We start from the raw sequence: 18,493 nt of genomic DNA on the forward strand, positions 1-18,493 counted from the left end.
TTTTAAATATTATTAATCTATTTCAAAGATATGTGTATTTTGCAAAGATAGCACTCTGATAATTTAGTGTAATTAGAAGCAAGTTTTCGGAGGTCAGGAGAAACAAACAAATTCTTGTGCTTAAGGAAATTTTAAAATTTCCAAGTTAGCAGTTAAATTTTCTGATTACTTTCTGAAAAAAAGTTCTAAAAAGAATCTCAGGAAGCCTCCTAAAGAAGTGAATTATAAGCAAACCAGAGTCAGTATCATTTTATAAATATATTTTGTGAACATTTTAAATATTTTTTCCAAATTGCAGCAGTTTCATAAAATTCCAATTCAAGTTCAAAGTTTTCCAAAGGATCAGGTTTCTCAGCACTTCCAAAGACCATAAGACATGAGCAGAATTAGGCCATTCAACCCACTGAGTCTGTGCCACCATTCCAATATACTGATTTATTAACACCCTTCAATCCCATTCTATTTTCTTCTCCCTATAACCTTTGAAGTCCTAACCAAGAACCCATCAACCTCCATGTTAAATATACTCAATGACTTGGCCATCACAACCATCTGTGGCAATGAATTCCATAGACTCAGCACCCTCTGGCTAAGAAATTCCTTCACAATTCTGTCTAAAATGAACATCCCTCTATTCTGAGGCTGTGTCCTCTGGCCCTAGACTTACTCACTATAGGAATAATCCTCTCCACATCCACTCTGTCTTGGCCTTTCAATATTCAATAGGTTTAAATGAGATTCCCTCTAATTCTTCTGAACTCCTTGCTCTTATATTCTAGTCCCCTCAAATTAAGGCTAACATTGCATTTGCCTTCCTCACCAATGACTCAATCTACAAGTTAACCTTTAGGAAATCCTGCACAAGGACTCCCAAGTCCCTCTGGACCTCTGATTTTTGAATTTTCTGCCCATTTAGAAAATAGTCTATGCCTTTAGTCCTTTTCCAAAGTGCATGACTATACACATCTCCACACTACATTCCATCTGCCACTTCTTTGTCCATTCTCTCAATCTGTCCAAGTCCTCCTACAGACCCCTGGCTTCCTCAACTACTTGTCTCTCCACCTATCTTCGTATTATCTGCAAACCTGGCCACAAAGCCACCAATTCTATCATCCAAATCATTGGCATACAGTATAACATGAACAGCAGTACCGAAGACCGCAGACCACTAGTCATTGACAGCCAACCAGAAAAAAACCCTCTTTATTCCCACTCTTTGCCTCTGGACAGTCAGCCAATGTTCTAACTATGCTATTATTTTTCCTGTAATACCATGGGACCTTCTCTCGTAAAACAGCTTCAGGTGCAGCACCTTGTCAAAGATCTTCTGAAAATCCAAGTAAACAACATGCACTGACTCTCCTTTGTTTATCTTGCCTGTTATTTCCTCTAAGAATTCCAACAGATTTGTCAGGTAAAATTTTCCCTTAAAGAAACCATGCTGACGACCTACTTTTTCATGCACCAAGTACCCTGAAACCTCATCCTTATTAATGGACTCCAGTATCTTCCCAATCACTTCAGTGAGGCTAACTGGCTCACAATTTCCTTTTTTTCTGAAGGAATGGGGTGACATTTCAATTTTCCAGTCCTCCAGAACTATCCCTAAACCTAGCAACTCATAAAGGATAATTTCTAATGCCTCTACACTCACTTCAGCTACATCTTTCGGAAGCCTGGGGTGTAGTTTATTCATCTAGGTGACTAATCTATTTTCAGACCTTTCAGCTTCCCAAGCAACTTCTCCTTAGTAATAGCAACCACATTCACTTCTGCCCTGTGACACATTCGAATATCTGGCATACTGCTGGTGTCTTCTGCAGTAAAGACTGATACAAAATACTTATTCAGTTCATCTGCAATTTCTTTATCCCCCATTACTACCTATCCAGCATCATTGCCTTGTGGTTCAATATCCACTCTTGCCTTTTACTCTTTATACCTTTGAAAAAATGTTGGTATCTTCTGATATTATTGGATATCTTACCTTCTCTTTCATCTTTTCTCTCCAATTTTTTTAGTTGTCTTCCATTGGTGTTTAAAAGCTTACCAATCCTCTAACATCTCAGTAATTTTTGCTCTATGGTATGTCTTCTCTTTTCCTTTCCTTCTGTCTTTGACTTCCCTTGTCAGCCAAGGTTGCCTCATCCTCCTTTTAGAATACTTCATCTTTGGGATGTATCTATCCTGCACCTTCCGAATTGGCCCAAAAACTCCAGTTCTGCCGTCACCTCTAACAGGGTCCCATTTCCAATCAACATTGGCCAGCTCCGGTCTCATGCTTCTATAACTCACTTAACTCCACTGCAAAACTGATACACCTGACTTTATTTTCTCCCTCTTAAACTGCAGAGTGAATTCTATCATACTATGATCACTGCTTCTTAAAGATTCCCTTTACTGAAGCTCTCTGATCAAACCTGGCTCATTACACAATATCCAATCCAGAATTATCATTTTCCTAGCAAGCTCAACTACAAGCTGCTCTAAAAAGTCACCACAAAAGCAATCTACAAATTCCCTTTCTTGAGATCCAGCACTAACCTGAGCTTTCCAATCTATCTGCATATTGAAAACCCCTAGGACTATTGCAACATTGCCTTCATTACATGCCTTTTCTAATTCCTGTTGAAATTTGTATGCCTCATTTGGCTACTATTTGGGGACATGTATGTAACTCCCATTACGGTCTTTTTACCTTTGCAATTTCTCAATCTATCCATGACTATTCTACATTTTACGATCCTATGTTCCATCTTTCTGAGGATTTGCTTTCTTTTTTACCAACAGAGCCACCCCATCCCCTCTACCAATCTGCCCATCCTTTCAATACAATGGATGTTAAACTCTGAACGTTGATCCCCTTTCAGCTATAACTCAGTAATGCCCACAATGTCATACCTATGAATCTGTAACTGTGCTACAAGTTCAACTGCCTTTTTTTTGTATTCTGTGTGCATTCAAATATAACACTTTCAGTTCTGTATTTGTCGCTCTTTGCAATTTTGTCTCCCTGTTACACTGCAACTTATCCCACTGACTGCAATTTTGCCCTGTCATCTGCCTGCCCTTCCTCACAGTCTCACTCCACACTGCATCGACTTGTATACCAATTGCCCCATCATCAGCCCTATCACTCCAGTTCCCATCACCCCACCAAATTAGATTAAATCCTCCCCAACAGTTTGAGCAAAGCTGCCTGCAAGGGTATTGGTGCCCCTTGGGTTCAGGCGTAAAAAGTCCTTTTTATACAGATCTGAATGATTCAGACATCTGAAACCTTGTACCATGAAACCACTCCCTCAGCTACTCATTCATATGTACTATTATCATTTCCCAGCTCTGACTAGCACAATGCATTGGGAATAAGTAATCCAGAGAAAACTACCTTGGAGGTCCTGCTCTTCAGCCTCTTCCTTAACTCACTGTACAGGAAAAGGGAGGGTGAGCAGTCAGAACTTGTGGTACATATTGGTACCAACAACATAAGTAGAAAACAGAATACAGGGAGTTAGAAAGCAAACTGAGAAGCAGGTGTGAAAGGGTAGTAATCTTGGGATTGCCGCCTGTGCCACACAACAGTGAGGACAGGAATAGAATGAGATGGCAGATAAATATGTGGCTGAAGAATTGGAGCAGAGGGCAGGGATTCAAATTTCTGGATAATTGAGACCTCTTCTGGAGCAGGTGTGACCTGTACAAAAAGGACAGGTTGCACTTGAGTCTGAGAGGGACCAATATTCTTCTGGGCAGGTTTACTAGAGCTGTTGGGAGTGGTTTAAACCAATATGGCAAGGGAATAGGAACCAGTAAGATAGAGCTGAGGATGATCCCGCAGGGTTACAAGTATATGACAGGTGTAACATGAATGTAAGTAAGGACAAGCCAATGATTGGGTACAAATGCAGATAAAGCAAAGAGTTAAATGGTCCCACAGAGGCAAAATTCAAAAGGATGAAGAACTGCAGGACTGAAGGTGCTGTATTTAAATGCACGTAGCATTCGGAATTAGGTGGATGAAGTGGCACAATTAGAGTTTGGTTAGGATGGCGTTGTGGGCATCACTGAGTCGTGGCTGATAGAAGGTCATAGTTGGGAGTTTAACATCAAAGAATATTGAAGGAACAGACAGGAAGGCATAGACAGTGATGTGGCTCTGTTGGTAAGAAATGGAATTACGCCTCAGAAAGAGGTGACACAAGGTCAAAGAATATTGAATTTTTGTGGGTGGAGTTAAGAAACTGCAAGGGTGAAAATACCATTATGGGAATCATATATAGGCCTCCAAATAGTAGACTGCAAAGGGAGCTGGAAAAGGCATGTAATAAGGGTAATGACACAATTGTAAATTTCAATATGCAAGGAGATTGGGAAAGTCAGATTGCATCGCAAGACAGGGAATATGTTGTGTGCCTATAAGAATGGCTTTTTAGAGCAGCTTGCGCTTGAACCTACTCAGGGAAAGGCTATCTTAGATTAGGTGTTGTGTAACAACCCAGATCTTATTAAAGGAACCTTGAGGAGGCAGTGATCATAATTATTGAATTCATACTGCAATTTGAGAGGGAGAAGCATAAATCACATGTATCAGTATCACAATGGAATAAATAGAATTACAGAGGTATGGGAGAGGGGCTTGCCCAGGTGGATTGGAGAGGGCTACTGGTGGGGATGAAGGCAGAGCAGAGATGGTTGAAGCTTCTAGGAATAGTACACAAGATGCAGGATAGAAAAACTTGTTCTCAATTGTCAGGGCTAGGCAACCATGGCTGACAAGGACTGCATAAAAGTCAAGAAAAGGTCATATAAGGCAGCAAAAGTTGGATGATAAGGAAGCTTTTAAAATCCAACAAAAGGCAACTAAAAAAGTTATAAGGAAAAAGACGAAACATGAGGGTAAACTAGCCAAAAATCTAAAGCAGGATATAAAAGCTTTTTCAGTTATACAAAGAGTAGGACAGAAGTGATAGTTGATATTGGACTACTGGAAAATGCTGGTTAAGTGGTAATGGGGGACAATGAAATCACAGATAACTTAATAAGTACTTTGCAAGTGTCTTCACTGTAGAAGACACAAGCAGTGTGCCAGAGCACGGTGAGTGTCAGGGAGCAGGAGTGAGTGCCATTGCTATTACAAAGGAAAAAGTGCCAGGCAAACTGAAAGGTCTTAAGGTGGATAAGTCACCTGGACCAGATGGACTACAGCCCAGAGTCCTGAGAGAGGTTGCTGAAGAGGTAACAGATGCATTGGCCATGATCTTTCAAGAATCACTTGATTCTGGCATGGTCGGAGAAGGCTGGTAGATTACAAATGTCATTCCACTGTTTAAGGGAGGAAGGCAAAAGAACGGAAATTATAGACCAGTTAGCCTACCCTCAGTGGTTGGAAAGTGTTGGAGTTTATTAATAAGGATGAAGTTTCAGGGTACTTGGAGATTAATGATAAAATAAGGGTTTCTGTTAGAGTTCTTTGCAGAAGTAACAAGCAGGGTGGACAAAGGAGAGGCAGTGAATGTCATTTACTTAGATTTTCAGAAGGCATTTGATAAGGTGCTTAACAAGCTAATTCCTATGGCATGGATAGAAGAATTGCTGACAAGAAGGAGGCAGCGAGTGGGAAGAAATGCTTCTTCTATTTGGCTGCCAGTGGTATTCCTCAGGGGTCAGTATTGGGACCACTACTTTTCACATTGTTTGTCAATGATTTAGATAATGGAATTGATGGTTTTGTGGCAAAGTTTGTGAATGATACAAAGATAGGTGGAGGGGTAGGTAGTGCTGAGATTGCTGCAATGTGATTGCTGCAAGACCTAGACAAATTGGAAGAACGGGCAAAAAATGTAGCAGTGTTGGGAAATGTATGACAATACTTTTTGGTAAAAGGAACAATAGTGCTGACTATTATCTAAATGGGGAGAAAATTCAAACATCAGAGTGGCAGAGAGACTTAAGAGTCTTCATGCAAAACACCCAGAAGGTTGATTTGTAGGTTGAGACTATGGTAAAGAAGGCAAATGCAATGTTGGCATTTATTTTAAGGGGAAGAGAATTTAAAAGCAAGGAGAAAATTCTGAGCCTTTATAAGAGACTAGTTAGGCCACACTTGGAGTATTGTCAGCAGTTTTGGGGTCTGTATCTCATTGGATGTTTTGAAGTGAGTTCAGAGGAGGTTCACGAGAATTATTCCAGGAATGAAGGGGCTAACATGAGGAACATATAGCAGCTTTGGGGCTGTATTCACTGGAATTTAGAAAAATGCGGGGGAATCTCAATGAAATCTACCAAATGTTGAAAGGACTAGATAAAGGTGGATGTGGAGAGGATGTTTCCTTTCGTGGGGATATCTAGAACTAGAGCACAGTCTCAAAATTGAAGGGCAACCTTTTAGAACAGAGGTACGGAGGATTTTTTTAGCCAGAGAGTAGTGAATCTGCAGAATGCTCTGCTATAGACTACAGTGGAGGTCAAGTCTATGGGTATATTTAAAGTGGAAGTTAATAGTTTCTTGATTGGTCAAGGCTTCAAAGGATATGGCAAGAAGGCAGGTGTATGGGGTTCAGTGGGATCAGACATGATGGAATGGCACAGCAGACTCAATGGGATGAATGGCCTAATTCTGCTCTTGTATCTTATGGTCTTATGAACCTCATCCCCTTTTCTACCTGCTCACCCTCTCTCTTCAGAATCTTATGCAGCCGCTTTGAGACATCCTGGACCCTAGCACCTGGGAGGCAACATACCATCTCCTGGCTGCTCTTTAGGGGGTTGTCTGGCTCCCTAACCTTTAATCTCTTATCACCAGCTTGACATCACCCTTCCTTGCTGAGCCTCAAGAGTTCCACTGGCCTGGCTGCTGCACTGTGATAGGTCATTTCTCCCCCACCAGTAATATCCAATGTTGTATACTTGTCGCTGAAGGGATTGGCCACAGTGGATCTATGCACTAACTGCGTACTCCTGTCACCCATCTACTATCTGAAACCTATATTCTAGGTCAGCAGAGGTCTCATCAAAGAGGTTTTTTGCCTCTTGGAAGATCCCGAATACATCCAGCTTGAGCTCCAATTTCTTGCACAAAGTATCTGCCAACTACTATTGTCACTATCACAAACTTCTCCTGTTCATACAGCATAGGTGATCCTTGTCTTTATAAATAAACCCCAAAAATGCGAAGTTGAGGTATCAATGTTTATAACTTGATCTCAACTGGCATGCACTAAAAGATGTCAAACCCTTGGGAAGCTCCAAAGGCTTGTTAGACAGATTGAGTGTCATAGGAATTCATTCCTGCCTGTGGCCATCAAACTTTACAGCTCCTCCCTCGGAGTGTCAGACACCCTGAGCCAATAGGCTGGTCCTGCACTTATTTCCACTTGGCATAATTTACCTATTATTATGGTTTTATATTGCTATATTTCTACACTATCCTTGGTTGGTGCGACTGTAACGAAACCCAATTTCCCTCGGGATCAATAAAGTATGTCTGTCTGTCTCTTGGAACATGTGACTTCAATGACTTAAGAGAGTGATGCTCGCTCGTATTCTTCATCTTGAACAGGGAAAATAAACAGAGGTATTCAACATTAATGATAACTCTTGAATAAATGAATACTAACTGCCTCCATTGGCAAAAGTATTAATAACTATGATTCAAGATAATTGGCTAAAACACTTAAATGTGGGGGACGTGGGGAGAAATAGAAGCTTTTTTTAAATGGCAAATTGTAATTAGGAATGTACTGCCTGTAAGGGCTGTGGAAGCAAATTCAAGAATGATTTTCAAATGGGAATTGAACATATGCATTAAAAAGAGAAATTGTGCAGGACTAAAGGGAAAGATGATTTGGTGATTGGGTCTAATTGGTAGCTTTTTCAAAGAGCTGTATAGGCACAATAGGCTAGATGGCCTCTGTAATACTGTAGGATTCTGTAAAAATAATTAATTCCCATGAGCATGTTACTTTGAAATGCTGACATTGGCCTAAACTCTCTGACACATGCAGAATGGAAGCCAGAATTTCCATTTGTGATTGTATTAATAGAATACACTTAATGGAAAAGCATATTTGTCAACATGATGAGAGAGATAATCAAGATCGTCTCTACTGCACACAGACAATCCGTCTATTAACAAGAGGAAAAATGTACAGAGGTTAGCCAAAAGCTTGCACAATTTGTAACTCTAAACAAACTCCATGCTCTTATCTATGGGAAGAGAGAAAATTTGCCAGGGAAAAGTATATTAAATATTTCTCAGCTTCTTCATTTTCCTGTTTCACTAACTGTCTTGCATTTTGAGTGAAGAAGTGTTTTAAAAATGACTTGCTAAGCTGCACAAAAAAATGAGCTGAGTTGACGGCATGGTAGCATAGGGTTTAATTCCTGTCACTGTAAGGAATTTGTACGTTCTCCTCGTGATCATGTGGGTTTCCTCTAACTGCTCTGTTTTCCTCCCACATTCCAATGACGTGCAGATAAGCCAAATAGGTTAAATCGGGTGGAGCAGGTTTGCAGAACCGGAAGGGCTGTATCTTTAAAAAAGTTTCTTTAAAATGACATTATGAGCTACAATATTTTGATCAAGCGAAATCCTTTATGCTCTTAAAATACACTTCAGGTTGTGTATTGCTGTTTCCTCAGCAAGTATTTTCAAACAGTGGGTAGCTCTGCAGCAAGTCTCAGGCCAATTTGAGGTTGTGAACTTCCCATTTTGGAAAGTAAATGATGTAATCCAAAACTGGCAATTCTCCTTGTCAGTGATATCACTGAAGTGAGCCAGAGAGAAGGAAATATCAAACAGAGAAGAAATTTATTTTAAATAGTCAAGTGTATCAGTAGAATCTTCCTCATTATTTTTGACCTCTGATAAAGGTCCAACTCCTAAAAAATGGAGCAATAGATAGCAAGGTTTTAGCTGATGGCATTGTACAGTCTGATAAGATCCAACAGTAACAGAAACTTACAAAACATGAAGCCATTAGGCCTACCACATACAAGTCAACTCATAGATTTCAAAATTAAGAGAACAGTGAGATAATGGATATGCTACTAGAAGATCATTCACAGGATTGCACTACTGATTATAAACACATTGTTTGCTGTGTGTGACTCCAGATTTACTAAAGAGATTGACTTATAGCAGCCTCTTTAGTTAGATCATAAAACATAGAAGCAGAATTAAGTCACTTGACTCATCAAGTCAGCTCTGCCAGTTGATCATGGCTGATCTACTTATCCTCTGTTCCTATGTCTTAAGGTCTCAAGCCATTTACCGCTCCTCAGCTAATCAAGATCCCGCTGCTACCCTTGATGTCACCTATTATGTGTCTTCTGCAATCCTAAAGAAACTATTCCTAATATATTCTCATCCAAATCATTAATATAGATGACAAATGTTGGGGATCTCATTGAAACTTATCAAATATTGAAAGGCCTGGATAGAGTGCACAGGGACAGGACATTTCCGATGGTGGGGAATTCTAAGAACAGAGGGGACAACATCCGAATAGATCATTTCTTCAGAACAGAGATGAGGAGGAATTTCTTTAGCAGAATTAATTGCCACAGACAGTTGTGGGGGCCAAGTCACTGTGTGTGTATTAGCATAGCTGGATAGGTTGTAAGGCAGGAAATGAGGTTGAGCGCCATGAGGGAATGGTAGTACCGATTCAGTGGGCTGAATGGCCTAATTCTGCTCCTATATCTTATGATCTAAATGGTTACTATAGATGCCCAACACTAACCCCTGGGGTACACTACTATCAACAGATCTCCTGTCTGAGAAACATCCTTCAACCATCACACTATGTTTCCCACCATCCAGTCAATTTTGTACTTTGTTTGCTAACTTCAAAACATCACTGCACGCCATTTGCTCTAACCTCCTACAGCAGCCAATCCGGTAGAGTTTCTGCCTCCATTACGTTCCCAGACTCCATCAACAACAGGTGGAAAGATTTTTCATCAACTCCCATTAATCCTTCTGTTAGCTTAAACCTATAGTCACTAATTGCTGCTGGAAGTAAATCCTTCCTGCTCACCACCTGCCTCTCAGCTTCATATAATTCAATCAAATTTCTTCACAGACTTCAGAGGACAAAAATCTCAACTTTGCCAACATTTCCTCATCATTCAGCCTCAGCAGGTCTGGCAAAATTGTTATCTGCAATGCAATGGCCGATGTGAATATAACCCTGACTATATTCCCACCTGCCTTCAGTAATCTTTCACTCTGCTTGGTTATTACAAATCTTCCTACTGCTGCCTACAAACAATCTCCATCCACAAACTTTTGAAGAGTTCTTTAAAGACTCAAAACAATGAAGAGGAAGAATTACCACAAATAACAGATCACAACCCAAAAACTATTCCTTTTTTCCAGGCATTTCAGATTGAATTACTGGCATTAGACTCTGAGTAACTCCTCTTCTTCACCAAAAGTGCAGTCATAGTGGCTGACAAACTCCAGAAGTTCTGCAAATGCTGAAAATCTTGAGGAATGCACAAATTGCTGGAGGAACTCAGCAGGTCAGGTAGTACCTATGAAGAGGAATAAGCAGCTGAATTTTTGGCTGAGACCCTTCAGCAGGTCTGGAAAGGAAGGGGGCAGAAGCCAGAATAAGAATTATGAAGGGGAAGGGAAAGGAGGGCATGCTAGCAGGTGATAAGTGAGACCAAGTGTCTGTGGGGAGGGGAGGTGAGGGGATGGGGGAAAATGAATGGGTGGGTGAAGGAGGGATGAAGAAAGAAGCTGGAAAATAATAGGTAGAAGAGATAAAGAACTGAAGAAAAAAGAATCTGATAGGACAATGTACCATGGGAAATAGGGAAAGAGGAGGGGAACCAGAGGGGCAGGTGAAAAGAACAGAAGGGGTGAGAGGGCAGCAAGAAAGGGAATGGAAAAAGAGAGAAGGGGAGGGGGTAAAAATGACCAGGTTATTGATATTAATGTTCATGCCATCGCAAAGGAGGCTACGCAAAGATAATATGAGATGTTACTCCTCCAACCTGAGAGTGGCCTCATCATGGCAGCAGAGGAGGCCATGGACCGAAATGCGGAATGGGAATGGAGTGTCCTTGTCCATCTGTTGCTGAAACACTCACCTGTACCTTCGTCTTTGGCCCATAATGTTGTGACAAACTAAATGAAGTAGTATTAAATGCCAAACTAAATTAACCATCTTTCTTTTCACATCACTTTATTCTCTGCAGTCATGTGCTTCTTTCTAATCCAATATCCCATCCTACATTATTCAACAATTCTTAGTGAGTCAGATTTAAATATCTCATCATCTTGTTTGCCTTGCTCCTCCTCACATGTAACACATTGAATTTCATTTATTCCAATGATACTCTAATCCTATTTATGCCTCGGTATATACTGTACCTACTAAATATTGAAAGTCCTAGATAAAGGGGACGAGCAGAGAATGTTTCCAATACTGAGAGAGACTAGGTCAGAGAGCATAGCCTCAGAATAGAATGTCTCTTTATAATACAGATGAAGTGAAATTTCTTTAGCCAGAAGGTGGTAAATCTGTGGAATTCACTGTCACAGACTGCTGTGGAGTCCAAATCATTGGGTATATTTAAAGCAGAGGTTGATATGTTATTGATTAGTAAGGGTGTTAAAACTAATGGGGAGAATGCAGGAGAATGGAACTGAGGGAGAAAATAAATCACCCATAATCAAATTGCGGAGCAGACTCGATGGTCCAAATGGCCTAAATTTGCTTTTATGACTTATGGTCTTTAAGTTTTTCTTCAAGCATCTTCACTTTCCTGTTTCTTTCTGTTTCTTTGCTCAACCTGATTTACATCAGTGACAAAGTATTTTATTCTCAATAAAGCACTTGATGTTCCACAGCTATATATTTTTTTTCTTTATTTTGGTTTGTCTGACCAATATTTTGTGAAACAATATAATTAATATCTCAATTCCTGTCAGAGTAATTGTAAAGGTCTTACAATGTTTACATGGAAGATTTCAAATGGACGGTAATATACATCCATAAACACAATGATATCCTGATACAGGGTCTCGGCCGGAAATGTGATTCTTGACAGGTACTGCCAAGCTGAGTTCCTCCAGCATTTTGCATGTGGTCATAAGTGTCCATTAACTTATTGTGCCATAGAATGGAGCTAGCCGTAGCACAGAAAGAAAGCATAAGAGAATATCTGAAGTGAAACTGCCACACCACATGAAGCACCAAATCACGTGGTGTTGTATTACCTATGATAGCAAAACCACAAAGCCACACAAGATTACTTGGACTTGATTGTTAACCTCACTGCTCAATCTGAGGATAATAAAGCATGACTTACTCAAAATAACAGAAAGTTGGATATCCTTTAACATTAAATTCCTGTTTGATTTCATCAAATTCAGCTGGATGGACATTCATCCCAGCCATTACCTATTCAGAAAATATTGCATATTAGTCCAGACATGCCAATCAAAACATTATCAACGAAAACTAAATGAAATTAGTTGACTATTCAACCCTTTATTTACTTTAAAGATACAGTGCAGAACAGGCCCTTCTGGGCCAATGAGCAACCCACTCACTTAACACTACCCTAGTCACAGGACAATTTACAATCACCAATTAAGTGGGACATCACTGGACTATGTGAGGAAACTGAAACATGTGGAGGAAACCCACACACTCATGGGGAGAAACTTACAAACTTCTTACAAAAAAAAGCCAGAACTGAACTTCAACTTCTGGAAAGCCCCAAGTACTAATCGCTATGCTACTGTAGCACCTTCATATTCCAGTAGCTTGTACTACCCTTAGTATCTAAAGCTTCTATTCAATTCTGAATCCCAAGGTTGTCCCTTCACTTTAAGAAATGATAGTTCCATTTGGTCCTGGCTAAGTCAACAAATATAATCTCTAATTGTTTATTTTGCTTCAAATCTTAACAGATAGGGTGAATCAACAAGTCCCAGCAGGGAAAAAACCAGATCTAATCAAGTGTTCATAGGAAGTTGTGAATAGAACAATGACAAGAGGCAGCTGTGGAATTTGGCAGTAGGAAATTTTGCATTTAGTGGTTGTGGTCTTGTGGTTTTTAATGGCAGCATTCTCGTGACCACTAACACAAGTCCAATTCTATGTCACCCTATCAGCAACTTTCACCAGAGTGGAAAGGAGGCATAAAACCAGCACCTAAGCCCATTTTTATTACTAATTATAAATGACATGACTCCAAAGTTACCCCTGTCACTGCACTGCACTGTGAACACTTTAAACCACTTTATATAATGTTTACAGAAGCTGGTATATATGTATTTATGTACATTTTAATTTATATCCGTCCCTTAACCCCTAACAATACTTTTTTATTTAATTCTTTATAATTGTTGAATGCTATTGCATTTTTGTTGCATGTCGCATCCTGGGCAACATACCACAGCAAATTCCTAATCCGGGTTTCTGGTTAATTGGACCATCAGTTAATTGGGACAGCTACTTATTTGGGACAACTCTTAAAGAACAAAAAGTAATCGACAAAATAGCCTGGATTCCCTATGTTATTTGGGACATCTAGCCGCTTAATTGGGACAGGAGACTGTTCTGAACAGATTTTAACTAACACCAGTCGTATGAACTTGTGTGAACACTGTATTTATAGTGAACAATTTTAAATTGTGTCATTTGTGTTCAAAAAGCAGTGATTTTTGTCCCTGATAGTTGTGAGAAATAAGCAGTAAGACCACTTAGAGTTGTTTTGCTCACAGTGATTTCAAGCATTCAGGCTTGAAGATGCCAGAAATGGCCAGGAGAGAAAATGAAACTATTTCACTACTTCAACAAGCTAAGAACTATGAATAAGTTGAAGGTATTGATAAGCATCTTGAATATTACAATGAAAATGATGATTTGGAGGACACAATAATTGAAAGCATTGTATGAAGGTCGTTATCCACACTAGGTGTCTGCGCTGATTTTGTTCATTTACAGTCGATCAAAAGAAGACAGTAGCATGTTGACTCCAGCTCTGAAACCTGTGAGAGGGGCAGGGGGGAGCTTCTAAAAGCCATTGCATTGGGACAGTTCCACACTCTTGACCTTGGAAGTCGAGGATCAGTGAAACGAGTAGTCATCACCAACTTGTGTCTTCCTTAGTTACAGTGAATAACCATGATTTCTGTGCCTTATCATGCCTTGGCTCTCTTCGAAACTTTGCAGAACTATATTCTTAGCTGTTAGACCTCACTGTTGATCCTATCCAACCAGACCACCGGAGCCGACTTCACATGGTAAGTCAGATGTGTCCCTATTTCACAGGTGGGCTATTCTCAACTTGTTTAGCCTGCCTGTCAAAGCAGCAGATCGAGGTGTGGCTACTTGGAATATTGGAATCCACAGTACATTCATCTTGGTTTTGAGTGCATCAATCCAGTGTGCATTCAATCTACCGTAAATTCCGATGTGTAAGCCGAGATTTTGGTCCTAAGATTAGGGGGTCGGCTTATACAGAGGGTGCCTACTTTGGAAAAATGAATACACGGAAGACAGGTCATATTTATTGGTTGTTATTGAGTCAAATGTGTTCCACTGTTGATGCATGAATTCTTTGAATGGTTTGTTTAAACTCACGTCTAGTGGATGAAGCACGGACGTCAAACTACTGAGGATGACTGCAATGTCCGTATTTTCAGCTTTCAATGCTGCCTTTGTCTCACATGACAAGTGGGCTTTGAACATGTCCCAGACAAGTAGCGACTTTTCCTTCGGGACATCGACGCCGCACCTCTTTAACCCACTTCAAGCACCTGCTTTGTCTATCCAGTAGCGTTCTTGAATGTAAACAACATCACCCCACGGGAATTTTCTGAGCAATCTTTGTTTTTTGTCTCAACACAAGATCACGACTATTCATAAATCGGGTGCACCAACTTTGTGTAGCTTTGAAATTTTCAGTGACCTCATGGTGTTTTTCCTCCCATTTCAACGCTTGAACTCGAATCATTTCTCTGGTAACAATGTATCCAGACGATCGTTGGTGATTCACTTTTTCTTCCAGTTCTGGCCACTGCCATGTTTTCCTGCAGTTTGTACGTTTCATCTATGGCATTTCCCTCAGTGTGTCCTCTGCCTTTCTCCACTCTCTCACTTGTTTCTTGTTTACACTAAACTTTTTAGCAGCTGCAGAATTATTCGTTCCTTTAGCAAAATCAACAACCTTCAGCTTGAAGCTAGCATTATATTGCATTCGTTTTAATCTTTTGTACATGCTGGTCGCAAACTCAATACTGAGTACACGTACTGATCCCGCTACCCCGTGTTATGTTTTAACGAGATTATGATGAGCGCTAAATGGTTTCATGGGGGTTACATTTCAGAGGATTCTTTTCCTTTGGAAACCTAATCCAAAATTTCCCTCCCTGATTTATTTATGTATTAAGAATTTGCTTATAGCGCTCTACAATGTGTAGGCCTATTTTCTTAGCAGGTTCTGGTACATAAAATTTCCAGGTTCCGGATCCGGCATGTGAGATCTTGTGATCTTTTCTGGTTATATCAAAAACCTCTACAAAAGGGGTCAGCTTATACAAAGGTAACAAGAAAAAGTCACTTTTTTTAGCCTTGAAAATGGGAGGATCGGCTTATACACCGGAATTTACGGTAGTAGACTACAGTTATTCATTAATTAAAAAAAAATCATTATGGAATGTGAGCATCACCAACTTTTACTACCAAATTCCATTTGCCCCATGAAGACTATGCATTTGTAGTAGTCCATTTGTTTATGGTACTATGAGCACTTCAGCAACAGTGGAAGAATAATGATTAAGTGGTGTATGCATGCAGGGCACTTAAAGGTAATGAATGTGGAGCCTGCTACCAATACAGTGTCCTGTCAACATACAGCCACACACAGGTGTGTGCGTACACACAGTTAGATGAGAGAAGATATCTAACAGAGCCCATTTTTCAGACATAGACGACAGATGCAGAAACCTGGATCAAAGAATCAAAATACAGAAGGAACTCAGTGGGTCAGCTGACATCTGTAATGGAAAATGTGATAAGCACAGACGAAGGGTTTCGGCACAAAATGTCAACTGCCCATTTCCCTCTACAAATGCTCCCCAACCTACTGAGTTCCCTCAGTTCATGTTTCGCTTCAAAACTCATTATACATTTTCATAGAACAAGTGAATGATTTCAGACAAGGGTTTATAGGCAATCAAAACAGTACAATGAATTAACAAGGTTGTGTACTGTTTCTCCACAGATCCTGCCACTGAATGTTTCCTGTGTTTATTTATCTGTGTATATATACTTAGATATTTAACACACATTGTCAGATTTCCAGCAATGCTTTGTTTAGTCCATGATTTAGTAAGTAGCTAATAATTTAATTTTAAAAGAAATTTGGTTTAATAATGCAAGTTGTTTAACAAAGTTTATACAATGAAGTAATTTCCACGATTTTTTTGAGCATCAGGTTCACTTGATTTCATTATCATAACTTTCTACCAGAAGTTAAAGCAGATGAGAAAAACTGTACAAGATAATAGGATCAGGACTGAAACCTGATTAAACTGAACTATGAAGAAGAAAACCAATTACGTTGCCTTTTAACAGGACAAATGAAAGTGTGATACTTACATAATCGCCCTTCAATTCTGTGGCAGCTTGCTCAAAGGCTGGCATTATCCGCTTGCACACTCCACACCCTGACCCCGGGATCAAAAGTCAGGTCAAAGGCCATGGCAGCACAACAAACAGAAGGAGAGAGAGAGACAGAGACAAACATTGAACTAAACAAATCAGTGACAGCTTTGACAAAATCATTTCACCTGATACCAGCTCTTTCTCAAACTATTCCACCTAATCCTTTCTCCTAGACTACTCTTCATATCATTTTTCAAATAGCTACACAATTTCCACTTTAAATACCATTGGGATATTGCTGCATGAAGGGGCAGGGCGGTGGGGTGGGGGGGGGGGGGATGGAAAAGTAAGAGCTCTTGAGCTTGGTGCAGAGACGAAGGTGAAAGATTAGTTTTTGTTGTACTGTAGATCACGGTCTTTTTTGAAGGCTTTGCTATTGCCTGCTTGGTAGGTGGAGGGCACTGATGCTTTTTGCTGAAGTAAGATTGGGAGGGAGAGTGTCATTGCTTTGCTGCTGCTTGTGCATGGGAGGGGGAGTAGGTGGGACTTTGGGGTTCTAATGTTTTTACTGTTACTCTTTCTTTGGGGGCACACTTCTGTTTTTGTGGATGTCTGTAAAGAACAAGAATTTTAGGAAGTATATTTTATAAATTTCTCTGATATTAAATGGAATTATTGAAACTATTGAAGGTTACTCCTAAGCTCTTAAAATAGACAATAGATAATAGGTGCAGGAGTAGGCCATTCGGCCCTTCGAGCCAGCACCACCATTCAATATGATCATGGCTGATCATCCACAATCAGTACCCCATTCCTGCCTTGACTCCACTATCTTTAAGAGCTCTATCTAACTCTTTCTTGAAAGCATCCAGAGAATTGGCCCCCACTGCCTTCTGAGGCAGAGCATTCCATGTATCCACAACTCTCTGGGTGAAAAGGTTTTTCCTCAACTCTGTTCTAAATGGCCTACCTCTTATTCTTACTCCCCCAAGATCGGGAAGATGTTTCCTGCCTCTAGTGTATCCAATCCCTTAATAATCTTATATGTTTCAATCAGATTCTTTCTCATCCTTCTAAATTCCAGTGTATACAAGCCCAGTCGCTCCAATCTTTCAACATATGACAGTTCCGCCATCCCAGGAATTAACCGGGGATATGATATGATCAACAAGGTTTAATATTTCAAAGGTCCAATTTAATGTCAGAGAAATGTATGCAATACACATCCTGAAATGCTTTTTCTTCGCAACCATCCACAAAAACAGAGGAGTGCCCCAAAGAAACAGTTTAATGTTAGAACCCCAAATTTTCACTGCAACCAAATTTTAATGATGGAGTTGAACCCACAAATTTTACATCATTCAGGGTGTAAATAACTGCATAACTCCAGCTTCACTCAGGAGTCAGGCACAGTAAATCAATAGCTTTTTAATATGTGCCTGAAACTTATAACACCAATTCTCCCTCATGTGCTAGCTAATCTTGTACAGTTCCATAAGACATGAGCCGTTTTAGGCCATTCAGTCCATCAAGTCCGCTCCACCATTCCATCATGGCTGATTCATTATCCCTCTCAACCCCATTCTACTGCCTTCTCCCCATAATCTTTTATGCACTTATTAATTAAGACCTATCAACCTCCACTTTAAATATAACCAATGACAGTCTCCACAACCATATGTGGCAATGAATTCAAAGATTTCACACACAGTGCTGAACTGAACTGAATATGCCTGGACTCTATCACTTCTGTGTTTTCTGCTAATTTTTCCCCCTTTATTTGCCATTTGTGTGATTTTGTTTTTACGCGCTGGAGGTGACTTAATGATGTTTTTCCTTGAACAGGTTCCAAG

General features: G+C 40.0%; 1 protein-coding gene across 2 annotated transcripts in view; it reads right to left on the reverse strand.

Moving 5' to 3' along the window:
• The window catches only part of pdia5 (protein disulfide isomerase family A, member 5), a 194,758-nt gene that overhangs the window by 113,032 nt on the left and 63,233 nt on the right, over positions 1–18,493 (reverse strand). For both annotated transcript variants that reach the window (XM_059967674.1, XM_059967675.1), the window contains 2 exons: positions 16,635–16,702; positions 12,331–12,422 (listed from right to left, as the gene is read on the reverse strand). In XM_059967674.1, the coding sequence (XP_059823657.1) occupies positions 12,331–12,422; positions 16,635–16,702 (160 nt within the window). The remainder of the gene's footprint in view (positions 1–12,330; positions 12,423–16,634; positions 16,703–18,493) is intronic.

Source organism: Hypanus sabinus, chromosome 4 (assembly GCF_030144855.1).
Source record: "Hypanus sabinus isolate sHypSab1 chromosome 4, sHypSab1.hap1, whole genome shotgun sequence".
In the NCBI taxonomy this organism is placed as follows: domain Eukaryota; kingdom Metazoa; phylum Chordata; class Chondrichthyes; order Myliobatiformes; family Dasyatidae; genus Hypanus; species Hypanus sabinus.